This window comes from Chaetura pelagica, unplaced genomic scaffold (genome assembly GCF_000747805.2).
Source record: "Chaetura pelagica isolate M959 unplaced genomic scaffold, ChaPel_1.0 scaffold733, whole genome shotgun sequence".
Classification (NCBI taxonomy): Eukaryota; Metazoa; Chordata; class Aves; order Apodiformes; family Apodidae; genus Chaetura; species Chaetura pelagica.
In genome coordinates this window covers 112,657-126,249 of record NW_009952822.1, presented here as the reverse complement: position 1 = coordinate 126,249, position 13,593 = coordinate 112,657, and the positions used below count along the sequence as shown (strand labels likewise).

Sequence of the window (13,593 nt, the reverse complement as noted above, 5' to 3'; positions counted from 1 at the left end):
AAAGAATATGTGTCCAACAACAGGGCAAGAGGCAATGAGCACAAACCAAAACACAAGAGGTTCCATCTCAACATCAGGAAACACTTTCACCATAAGGGTGACTCAGCAACCTATGTAGGTTGCCCAAGGAGGTGGCAGAGTCCCCATCCTTGGACATATTCACAAGCTGCCTGGACACAGTCCTGGGCAAGCTGTTCTATATGAGCATGTGGGGCTGGAGAAGAGGACCTTCAAGAAGTCCCTTCCAACCACAACCATTTTGTGATAATAAAGACTCGGCAAGCTTTATGAATCAGCAGCAATTACATCACATAATGTGATGTCCATGTCAGACAAAATATGCAAACTTTCAGGTGAACCTTCATTAAAGGTGTAATAAGAAAAAAAACAAAGTCTTTATAGATAGTTGAGCTAAAAGTGCACCAGAAATTACTATCAACTCTTCCATTGCTAAATAAGCATTAGAAAACAATCACACCAGGTCTGATTCTACCTTAAGAGCTTAAACCAGGAAGAATGTTCTCCTTTCCATGTAAGTAAGTATTCCAAAGTAAACTCTAATTATATGAAAACAGTACACACTTCTAAATCTGTAGTTAAAAAAAATTTAACCTCTATTCTCTACCCTCATCCCCAAGTTCATATTGTCTGCTAAAATATCCAGGGGTAATTTCCACCCAAAAACCCATTATCACTGAAATCACAATTTCCATGCAAAATGAAGAAGAACAAAATCCACAGGCAGCTTAATACAAATAATATATGGCTGTAAAGGATCTATATTTGTATTTAATCTCAAACCAAAAGGATAACATTAACTTTTTTTAGTGTTTATACCTTTCCTGCAAGTCAAGAAGACTTTGTTCTGCTGTTTGGAGACTTTCTAAGTCCTTCATCATTTTTGTGATATGTTCTCTTGAGGTTCTGTTCTGTGTATATGCAAACCAGCAGCCTCCAAACCCAATAACTATAGAAACTGTTAATATAAAATCCTTCATCCAGTTGTGAGGGGGACCTGTGCAGGGAATAACATGATCATTAACTAGTTCATTGATAGAGACAACAGACTATGGACTTCTTTTTGGCCTGCAGCCTAAAAGGCGACAGAACTTTATGTTAAGCAGAATTCTAGCTCATTCACTTCAAACCATCTCCAACAACCACCTTTCAAATGTATTCCAGAGCATTTTTTCATACAACTCAGTTCTAATACAATCTACTTAACCTATACTAAAACACACTTTAGATCGAAGAAAGCTTACTAAACTTCTACAGTATATAGTCTGTATCTTTATTTAAATGAGTTAAGTTTCCCTAATTACACTTCACCAGGCCTGTCGGAACTTCAGTTATGTGTAAGTTCTCCCTATTCTGCACCCACTAAAATACCTTATGCTGAGGTTAAAAATGCACTTGTACAAACTAAAGTAGATTTTCAAAGGGTAAATAGTTAATAGCAGCACTTTTTAAAAGCATACCCTGACCTTGAATTGTCAAAGAATCATATCCAAGATTCACATATACTTCTTTTTTACTTCAATTTTTATAGTCGCTTGTATCTTTGCAATACAAACTCTTTGTAAGAATTTCTGGTAGCACTAAAGGTATCACGCAAACAAAGTGCTTTTTTACCCAAAAAAATTTCCAGCTCAGAACTGTCAGACTCACTCGAGCAGTCAGGCCAGCTCAGATATGGTTTGACTTTTCTGAAGTCATTCACTACTCTCTCAACTGACCAACCAAGCTCTGGGAAGGCCTCCCAGTTCAGGAATACCCAACACACACAGTACCACAACAGGTTTGTAACTGTAAAAGCAAGCACTAGTGATGTGGTAAGGAAATATCTTCTTATGCCAAAAAAGGTCAGATATGGAACTGCTGGATTAAATTTAACTGCACTTAAATTCAAATTTGCAAGAGACACTGCTATTGTGTATAGTTCAAGAAGGACAGGGAGCTGCTTGAGGGAGTCCAAGGCAGAGCCACAAAGATGATGAAGGGAGTGGAACATCTCCCTTATGAGGAAAGGCTGAGGGAGCTGGGTCTCTTTAGCTTGGAGAAGAGGAGATCGAGGGGCGACCTCATCAATGTTTACAAATATGTAAAGGGCGAGTGTCTGGAGGATGGAGCCAGACTCTTCTCAATGACATCCAGTGACAGGACAAGGGTGCAAACTGGAACATAGGAGGTTCCACGTAAACATCAGAAAAATCTTCTTTACTGTGAGAGTGACAGAGCACTGGAACAGGCTGCCCAGAGAGGTTGTGGAGTCTCCTTCGCTGGAGACATTCAAAACCCGCCTGGACAAGTTCCTGTGTGATGTGCTCTAGGTGATCCTGCTCTGGCAAAGGGGTTGGACTAGATGATCTTTCAAGCTCCCTTGCAACCCCTAAGATTCAGTGATTCGATTTGCACCTTCTCCTTTTTTCTTCCTGAGGGAAGGTTAGTCTCTCTTGTTTCAGCAGTCCAGCTTAAGCTGCTGAAGCTAATTGGGAAGTGAATGTAACATTAGCTGTAAGTGTATTCTGAAGACTCAAAAACTGTTAGAGGACACTTATTTTGACACAAAAGCAAACATCTGTCATGAAGGGTTATAATAAAATTTCTATGTAATCTTACACACAGAAGCAAATCTTTGTCCTCATCCCAGCATCTTGATAACCTTTTTTAATTCATTACCCAGTTACACAAATCCAAATGGTCCATCAGTCTATCCACAAAATAGATAAGCTGTCCTACCTAAAGTACCAAGTGTCACTGAAAATACTCTTGTTGAATTCTTACAAATAAGAGATAAGAAAAAAACTTCAAGAAGTTACTAACGTGTGAGAGGTCCAAACAAAACAACATCCAAAGCTTTAAGCTGTAGCTTCTGTCTATGGCTCCGGTCAATTATTTTCAAGTGAGAGATCATGAAAGCATGTTCATTTACTGCTATCCTGTTAACAATAAGACAAAACATTACCTATTCCACAAGCTATATTCAAAACCAGTCTATGGAAATAAATACATCAATATCATTTCCCACAGCTACATAAATGACAGTTATGCAATTAGAGAAATCTAAATACAATTACAATAATGCCGTAAAAAAGCTTATCAGAATGTGGCAAAGGAAGAACATTCAATCTTTTCCCCACCCTTTTCTTTCTGTAATCTTTAATTTCTTTAATCTTTCTGGATTAATAACGAAATAAAATCATCTGGCACAGTTAAAGGTAATGGCATATTTGCAGACTTGTGACACCAACACTCTGAAATACATGGAATACTGAAAATTAGTAGTTATGCTCAAGAAAAGGGGTTCTGCAGGTAGTTTTTGATGCATATCCAAACAATAGATCAGAAGTTGCTCAAAAGAAAGTCTGCTAGCATACAGAATTATGTGATCATTGATAACAAGTTCCCAGAGCAAGAAACAGAACTAGGATGAAAGGAGTGGCAAGAAGCATTTACATTTTTTAATATTTTGGCAGAAAAAAAAAAGTAGCCACCTCTTCACAGCTGCAAGGACACTTCTCTTTTCTCGCATTTGACCATATTCTGTTACATTTTAGGTTCACACAGTTGTTCCCACATACAGACTAAAGCAGCAACCTACAGGGAATTATTTGAAACGAATCCAGAATAAACATTCACCTGGGAAGTGCTGTCCCATTGACATTGCTGTCTCTAAAATTCTTTTCATATTGAGGCAGTTCAACAAATTCTGAGAGCCACTGAAGAGTATCCTCTTGAGTCCAGTTATGAACTGGAAGAAAAAGTGAGATTAATTATCTTAACTTTTGTAAAAATCAATAGCAAGATATAGAAAACAATCAGTAGAATAGCAAGTTATAGTGAGAAAGAGTTTAGCCAAATATAATTGCAGAAAAATTCACTAAGGTGTTTCTGGCATTTTGCCTTTTTCATTATATGCTTCTCAGAGGAAGCTTAGGCAAACTACAAACAAGCATGGAATCAAAAGAAACATTTCTTTATTAAAATTCCACAGAATAATGTAGTGGTTTGCTTTAATTTAAATCAGGACAGCATCTTGTGACTTTTCTCTACTTAAACTGATCTGAGACTCAATCCTTTTGCCCTTGCTACCCTTGCAGAACTAAACACATCAGCAGGTGCTGAAGCCATTTAAGGCAATGTACCAAGATCTTTCCCAGGATGATGGATTAAGGAACTTATTTTCACAAGAATCTTCATAGAGGCTCATGTCTACTAACCATGAAATGGGAGCAGAGAGGATTGACAGAAAATACTGAAAGACAGAAGACATGTAACAGGAAAACAACTGAATCTCTCTAGAATATGACCAAAACCAGCTCTACTATATGCAAAAATTCTTTCACTAAGAAAAGTTATTGAAACATGTAGAGAATAATAAAAAAATTTTCCTGTCTAAAAAAAGCCTACATAACCTTTCACAGGTACAGGTAATCTAAGAAAATACTACCCATGGAATCAGCCTTACAGGCCAGTTTCTACAGCTTATAGCTTCTCACTGACAAAATCGAAGATAAATTGTTCTTTGCATTTATGAAGCCTGCAAAAATTTGTTTGTGCATGAAAAAAATAAAGTGACAGTGTCCTTCTGGACAGACATATCTTTGCGTAAACAAATACCTTTAAAAACAAAAAAACAAACAAAACCAACCCGCCACATGTTTAGCTACCTGCCCATGACAATGCTGGGCAGTGATTTCTTTATAAACTTGATCATGAGGACAAATTCTCAACAGTTAATTTTCACAATGATCCTTTACAAAGAGCTACTGAAAGCTTGACAGGGAAGCTACAAGCAACAGAAACCTTTATTAGTTAAATTCATATTACAGTTTGCACTGAAACTGATATAAGGACTTCTAGGTCTTTTGTCTACTCTAGCACAGCTGAAAAGTAAGTTTAAACATTTCAGATTTTCATAATTCCAGAACACCTACAGCAGAACACATTCCACAGCCTTATCTACTGCTTTAAAAATTAAACTTGCTGTACAAAGCTTTTGTATCCTATCCATTTGAGTAGCTTCATTGCCTTACCTGCATGCTCTCCCATTTCTCGCTCTGCCTATGAGCCACAAACTGTTTTCCAGGTATTGATCTTGAAACAGACACAGTTTTGTCATATTTTTCTAAGCTTTTCTGCAAAATGTCTGGGCTCTATTTATAAACACATAATAGCAGAATTCCAGTGTCAGGGCCCCAAAATCCCCAACTCTTCCAGTTGGGGATTTCCTAAAACACCACAGTGGAGCCCTGGAAGATTTATCTGTATCAGTGAAAATGTTCAGACTGTTTCTTTTTGTTGATATCTTCTATATGCTATATATTCGGAAGAAATATTGCTTAATTTGTCTCCAAAAAGACTTTATGACCAACATACATGCAAATTCTACAACAGCACACAGTACGGAGAAGCTTCAGCAGAACCAGTTACAGCCTACTGAAACATAACACAAGACCTGTGACACACCAGGTGTACTGAAAGGCAAGCAGGCCAGCTGAAATTCATCTTGATCAGCATTGCTAATTGGAATGTGCCAGCTCTTGCTAATTAGCTAAGGTTGTAACTTTTCCTTATATTAATCACCCAAAAAGAATGTAGCACTTCAGACATTGGAGTAGCAACTGACAAATGCTGTAAGTTAGATGCATATAGCATTAAAGAGTAATAAAAACATCCTTCCCTCTCACCGCTATTTTCATAAATATATATTGTGAGAGAGGATGTTGGCAACATGCCTTGGACAGGCAGGTGTAGAAGCCACAGTGTTTACAGTGCAGCACTCATCTAGACTTCCATCAGCTGCTCTATTTCAGATCACAAGTTTGGAGTACTTTTACTTTTTTTTCTTTTTTTAAACTGTTATAACAACATGCCTGAAGGTGAAGACAAAAAAAAAGTAGTTTCAGACTGGTCCTGTATGAAAGTTGCTCGTTGCTAACCCGCTTTAATGGCTTACAAAATCAGGCTATATATCACTTTTTCATGTTAAATTTATTATGTAGCACAGTGCTTCAGGGTAGGGAAACATAGAATAATATTACTGTGTCACCTCCAGCACTCCTATGGGCTTCCTACCCCTTTCAGTAATCAAATTACATTTGATAAAAGTATTTTATGGCAAGGAGTGAATGACAGCCATATATTAAGTTTAAAATTGAGAACAGGCAATAGAGAAAAACCACAAGACTGTTCTGTATCAAGCACACAAAAGGATTTAAAAGTTAAGTTTTGTTTTAGCAGGACCTCCAGCAGCAAAATCAGCATGAAATATGCTGCCACCAGTACATTTTTAAATAGGATAAAAGAGCAAAAGACAGAAAGTGACCCTGACTGTCATTTAACCAGTTTAACATTGCAACTCATTTCCCCTCAGGTAAAAGGGCCAGTCTGCAGTACCATACTGGCCCTGCCTGGAACAGCATGCAGTATTATCTAACTCATCCTTAGCCAAGCTCTGCTCACATGACACATTTCCAATCTCCTGATATTTAAAACCTGAAACAGTAAAAGGCTAAGAAAGCACAAGGCAACCATAACATCACTGTGGTATACACTCATCCCAGTCGCTGCAAGAACACTTGTGTGATATGACTTCAGAATAAGAAACAGGATCACATGTACACATGTAAAGCAATTTTTAATCTTTTTCCCTCTAGTAAATTAGGTACCAGACTTCAAGTCACCTTCTACTTTCCAGAGAAGGAAAAAAGTTAAAGAAAAAAACTACACGCACAAGGCAGGGGAGAAGCTTTTTTGTATTATAGGGTTATCTACAGGACACACTCTACATTGAAGGCCAAATATGCCACAATGGAAAAGAAAAACTACTTCTTTAAGGCAGTTTGGAAAAACTAGCTTTTGGTAGGGCTCATATTAATCTGACATTAGTAAACCATTCATGAACTCCAGGTTTGACTACAATAGTTTTACTGTGATACAAAATAAAGCCCCAAGGGACAAAGCTACATAACCAAGAATGCAGCATTCTACCTATTCACCAATACAAGTCTAGCCAGCTGAAAACCCCTCATCTGATTTACAGACTCCCTTACTACTGAGGCTAAGACTATACATTTCTCTTCAGACAGCATATTCATATGGCCTTCGCCCATTAGAGGGGAAAAATGGGAATGCAAACGCTTTCAGTATACAGAACTTTCAAGTATAATTGAAAAGACTGGTATTCAGGCATCAAAGCAGATATTCATCTTTTACTTTTGCTCCCTCACAAAAACCATGTCCTCAAGGTAGAAAAAATACTGAAGCAACAATAACTACTAAACTTGATACCTTAGAATAGCTGAAAGGCTCTATAGAGATGTATAAATAGTGCTTAGTGAGATAGTCAAAGCAAATACCATACAACAAGCATATACTGGCATTTACATTTATAGAACACACATACACAATAATAGAAGTCAGAAGACTTTTAGCTAGTAGTGTTTTCTATGCTTCAAACAGCTATGCTAGTTCCTAGTCATTCCTCTAAATGGAGTTCTCTCTGTAGAATTAGACTGCGAGACTGAAAAATCTAAATGGTCACAGAAAGCATAAATAACATCAATAAAACTCAAGTGACAGACTTGTTTTCGTACTAAAATTTTTTGTACTGAAGGTTTTGTACTAAACTTTGTTTGCTGGAAATTAATACACAATGAATAGGCTAGATGCTGATTTAAGCTATGGCATGATTCCTTCCACACAGGTAAAACCTACAGCAGCTTTGAAGTTCCTTTAATTTACATCAGTTCAGACCATGCCTTAAGAATTCAGCACCAGGTGGGGATATCAAATGCCTGCCCAGTGCCAGAAATATTAGAGAAATGTTAAGAAAATCTTCTTAAACAATTACTTAAAATTACACTTTCTTAAACCTAAGAAAGCAATGCACCAACCAAACAGCAATGGCACATATACTGCACCATAAACAGTGTTTTTGCTTTCTTCCCTCGTATCTTACCTCTCTCATCACTAATATCTTAATCAGGGAGTAAAGATATTTCACAAATACTTAAAAAAAAAATTCCACATAAAGAACTCTTTCTGGGAAGGAATGAGCAATTCTAATCAGCATAAACCAAGCAGCAATAGATTCAAAAAATGTTTCTGCATAGGAAGTTACAGGGACTGTCAAGGACATGATTTAGAGCTTGTCATTCTCAGATACCTCAAACTACTTAAAGTTTCAAATTACTAATAGCACCATTTACACCACCTTCCACCCTCCTGTTTAATGCTGTAAAATTGCAACTAGCACTATAAACTAGCAGCACATAAAAAACAAATAACACTCCTAAAACATCTAGAAATGAAAAACAATACTTTCCATGTTCCCTAATATTACTGGAGGGGCTTCATACTTTCTAACAGTCACCAGACCACTGTTAACCCAGCCTGGGAGTCTCATTCTAAGGGCCTCCCAGTGGTGCACCACTAGTTTCCTCAATAGAATGCACACTACAGCCATTATATATATATACAGTAAGACCAAACATTCCTCTGTATCTTTTGAGTCTTACTCACATTGCTGACTACTTTCAAGAAACCTGGAACAAAGATATACACAACAGGCAAATTAAGATACTTCTACTATCACTGAGGCCTAAATTTTTAAGAGTTACTCATAAATCAGATTAATACTTGTAGAGAGATAATTTTCTCAGATAATTTAGTTGCAATACTTTAACTGAACAAGATCTCTAGTGACTAAGTATTTACAGAATATTTGAAGAAAAGAGGCTAAAAATTGGTGGTTAAAAACTTGTTTACTACACAGTAAACACTTGTATCACCTCAGACTGCACTTAAATTACTTCCTATACTAGAAAAAAGAACCAAGGGCGTGTTCCTAGTTTCATTACTCTCTTGTTCCTATTTTTAGCTGTTTGACTAACACCAACTTTCTCATCTCTTATCTTAGCACAACACCTCTGAATGGGATGCATGCGGGGGCATGGAATTAAGAATTTTTCTCCCAACAACTTTAACATTCTGGGTCTCTGGAAATTTCTTTTTTAACACTACATCCCAGAAGATATTTGGCAATGAACACTGTACGACTTATTAAGCACTGTTCAATATTTGGCTCAACTTATTTTATTCAAATCAAAGTGGGGGAGGGATGGTGGTGATAGGGTGTCAGTCCATTGTCCTGTATATTGAGTTTAAAAATATTTTACAAAGTGCTTTGGACTAAGAAATCTAGCTCTTTGTAGCCCAAAGAAAATTTATGCCAAAGTGGAAGTACGTTGGACTTTCCACTTAATACAACATATAATAAATGTTAAAAATAAATAAATGTTACTTGACAGCAGCTCTTAAGGCTTACTGAATTAAAAGTGTCCTTGTCTGGAATTCAGAGCTTGCAGCAGTCACCTTAATAAATTACAACCTCATACAGATTGAGTGTGTAAACTAGCTTAGTTTACTTACAATATACCCAGCACTGTCAAGAGGAAATCAGCACTAGCTGGACTGACTTTTCAGATAGGTTTAAGTTGGTCTATAAATAACAGAATCAAAACAGATTCATGGAAGTGCTTTCAGGAGGTCATCCATTTACTACTCTAAACTACTTGGTGGAAACATTGCTGAATTACACCTATTTCAATAACCACCATTATTTTAAGCTACTCTTCTTTACCTACCTTCAGATGTTTTCCAGCGTTTCCACAGATCCTCAATGGTAATATGTTTGTCTTCTCTGTGTAGGTGACTATGTTTATTAGAGGCATCCTTGTATTGCATATCTTCCCTTAGAAACTGAAGAAAAGGGAAAATACCAAATTTAATGCCAATGCTTTCATGATCTCTCAACAGAAGGTACAAGGAAATTAGGCAGAGGAGAATCTTCACTATAACTCTTCCTCAAGCAACAGCATACAATTTGTCTAAGTTGACTATATAAAAGACCCACACAGCAAATTAAATGCTCTTACAGCATTTGATTTTCAAAATTACTAAAACCTAGAAAAAACAAAGGTGCAATTGCTATACTAGGTTTAGCAACATTATTATTGTGTCTTAGATATACAGTGATTACAAGAATGCACCACGCAAGCCATACTGTACACTTCTCTATTCTGAAGACATTTAACCAACCTCATCTACATGAATATAAGACCACATAAGATCTGTAGATGTGCCAGTCCTTTATGGCTGAGTGACACCTGAATCCTCTACCAGCTAAATGCAACTGCTTGAGGGATGAGATTACTAAAGCTGATTAGACAAAAATTTTACTTCCATTTCATCAAATTTAAAAAAAAATAAACAGAAACCAACAGAAATCACCTTAGGGTTAATTTTATTATTCCTAATCATTCCTCAGTGGTTACACTCCAAACACAGAAGCATTACACGAGATTGTTTCATTCTCTACAATTAATAGGAAGCCTATGTCAAAATACCCTGCTTTGCCTTTTTGTAAGCATGGTAAAAAGGAAGATCCTGCAATCACATCACACATAACAATGTTATATAAGTATTTTGCAAATCACTACAAATGAGTTCTCCAAATATATACACTAAAAAAAGCACATAATTGAAAAACAGTTTTATTTTTTATTTTTCATGAGCCTAGAAAAGCAAACCACCCCCATTAACAGCTGTAACCTTCCACAGATATCAGTCCCTAAAACCACAGCATGATCAGTCTCTGTGGGTGGAAACCTCAGTATTAGTACCAGAAAACTAACATAAGAGCTAAGTAATCTTCCACTGTATATTGCTTGCTTTCTTCTGTTCATGAAGGGTAAAGCTGTTTAAACCAAAAAAAGCTACAGATAGTCATGACAGCTAACTCAAAAATCATGAACATGTGGCTGGTCATATGTCATCATCACTCCAAGCAGAGCTGAGGAAGGTCAAGCTAGGAATGCACTGCAGAAGACCTCACTTCTTAAAATTTAGTCCTGGTAATGATTTATCTGCAGAGCTTCCTGAATAGACCCCATTTCTAACAAATCTAGACATTATGTCATTCAAGAAACTGCAGGAGAGACCGAAAAGTAGACAGTGTTAAACCATAATGTTAACTATTAATAAGAGACAGTGTATGATAGCAGAAATATGCAAGAAAAAGCTAACACATCAGCTTTCCCCTATTAAAAACATTCTGAATCAGAAGTAAGGGGATCTAAAAAAAATGGGAATGGATTCAAGTTTCTCCTCTAACTGCTAGACTTGGGATGACGTACTAGCTGTCTTACCTAATCCAATCAATTTATCGCAAAGAAAGTGCATGAGCATTTTTAACTCCTCTTCCCTATACATATGAGAAACACAAATACAGATAGATAGATACAGACATGTATATACATAAGAAATATAGAAGAAATGTATTAAATATATGAGAGCAGCTGAAATTAGCAGCCTGTTGGGACAGAGGCAATTACAGAACTTCTGAAACACCATCAACCAGCAACTGTAAAAAGGTACAAGCACAGAAAAGGATCGATGGCTGTAACTATCCACAAATGTAAAAGTATCTGCTGCTCTGGTGCATATTCATTAGCCCAAGTGTGAACCTCTCAAATTGGCACAACTACCATGAAGCCAGCAACTTCCAAAGTGAACATGCAACATGCTATCAAAGGCAAATTATCTTATTTGTTCCCACTCCACGTTTATTAAAGAGTAAACTGAAGAACAGAAAACAAACAGCAAGAAAACAAAAATCTTACTCACTAGTGCCCTAAGCACTTGACATTCAAGTGCAGTTTCACAGCTGGAGTAGCAGGAAAAACTGATGTTTGCTTACCTTACCTTTCCCCTTCAAGACTGCAAGTATCTAATATTTGACTACTGTCCCCAATGGAAAAAAAAAAAAAGTGAAAAAAGTGTGAAAAAAAAGTACTAGAAAGATAGAAAAAAAAATATATAATATAGGCCCCTCCTCTCTGTAAAAACTATCTCCCTATGGGGATTAACATACTTGTCAACACTCACTCTTCAGCTTCCTACTGACTGGTGATGCACTGCCCTTGGAGACTCCGGATGTCAGGCATAGACATTAGTTTCTAAACACAAATTTTTATTTTTATTTTTTACATTTTATAATATTTTTAAATGTTTTAAAAAACAAATATCACAGGCCAACCAAGCTTCTGAAAAGGAAGAGAATGGAATTTATACTATATGTAAAAGTTTTTGCACATTCTGCATCTCTTCAGTGAAAATTCATACTTCAGGTCAATTTAGTTCCCAGGAAAAACATTTGCTTCTATCTTTACTACTAGTTGCCAGGAAAGGTCATATAATATTTTAGGAAGAGAACATTTGAATACTTGTAGGTGCTGCCAAGAAAAATCTGAATTGCTGTTAACAATACTACATACAGCCTCAGGAATAAAGAAATGAAGGAATATGCCAGCTGCTAAAATGAAAAGCATCACGTTGTTACATCTCACCCCAAAGCACTACAAGGTAATATAAGAGAGTGTTTTGATTTTTAAAATGGGACGGACACAGGTTACTTTGGCACCAGGTAAGCAATACACACAGTTACCGAAAGCTTGCAGCATTTCGTGCCGTTGTGCTACGGAGCCCGCAGGGGGAGCCAGAGCCATGGTATGAATTCCCCTTCGCACAACACTGCTGGGACACAACTGGCTACGCTAACAAGTTGAGGGGGAAAAATGAAAATCCTCATTTGAAATTTCAACACAAACATAGAAAACAAAACCAAGTTTGAAGGACAAGATTTTCCGGGAGAAGAGGACGACAGTAGAAAAGATCTGGTTTATAATGAGAGACTGTTTAGAGTAGTTGACTAAGTCCTTCTTTTAAAGGGGTGTGTGAACACACAAACTTACAAGCAGTTTGCATTTAGTAATCAGTACGCAGTTACTCCTCCAAGAAGCAGTTACACATTTATGAGAATTTCTTCAAGAAAAGAGTCCCTAGGCTCTTAAATCCTGCCATCATTGCTCCCAGATCCTGTTGGAAAAACAATGATGACTTAATGGGGTTCCTAACACCAGATAATCACAAGATTAAGGTTACTGTGTGCATAGCTAGAAAGAAGCTGTCATGTATCCAACAATTAATGTATTTCCTAACGAAGAGATGTACATCATCAAACATCTTTTCTTGTTTAAAAGATCTTTGTTTCAAAACTGGCCTAATATGGAAGTTCTCCTTTAAGAAAAGGAGCTGTCTCCTAAATAGAAGAAAGCCATAAAAACAGAACTCTGGTAAAAAGAGAGGGTTTTTCTGTTCCTTTGTCATGGCAGCTAATCTCTCTTCTGTTGCTCTGGCCATAAAGTACACAAAGAAAAGGTTAGAAAAATAACTCTAAATAGTGAGGTTAACAGAATAAGCTCTAACAAAAAATATCTAAGGATTATCTTAGCCAAGGAGAAACAGAGAAGGCCTTTGAAGACTAGAAAGTTGAAACCAAGAAAGCAGCAGCAAAGTTACTCGAAAACTCTGTGTGAAACAAAAAAAATCATTAGTCACAGTAGCTAATTAAAAAACAAGTAGAGAGCAAAAAAACGCCACACCTAGACTTGAAGCCAGAGTATTGATCCCAAAAATATCATACCAACCATGCCTCTACAAAGATTCACATCCTCAAACCCAAGGTTC

The 13,593-nt window shown here is 36.8% G+C and overlaps 1 protein-coding gene across 1 annotated transcript in view; it reads right to left on the bottom strand.

The window, feature by feature from the left end:
• STIM2 (stromal interaction molecule 2) overlaps nucleotides 1–13,593 on the bottom strand; it is a 28,694-nt gene that overhangs the window by 6,843 nt on the left and 8,258 nt on the right. The window contains exons 2-5 of the mRNA XM_009995143.1: nucleotides 9,651–9,765; nucleotides 3,640–3,751; nucleotides 2,824–2,939; nucleotides 838–1,015 (exon numbers count right to left, since the gene is read on the bottom strand). Coding sequence (XP_009993445.1) covers nucleotides 838–1,015; nucleotides 2,824–2,939; nucleotides 3,640–3,751; nucleotides 9,651–9,765 — 521 coding nt within the window. The remainder of the gene's footprint in view (nucleotides 1–837; nucleotides 1,016–2,823; nucleotides 2,940–3,639; nucleotides 3,752–9,650; nucleotides 9,766–13,593) is intronic.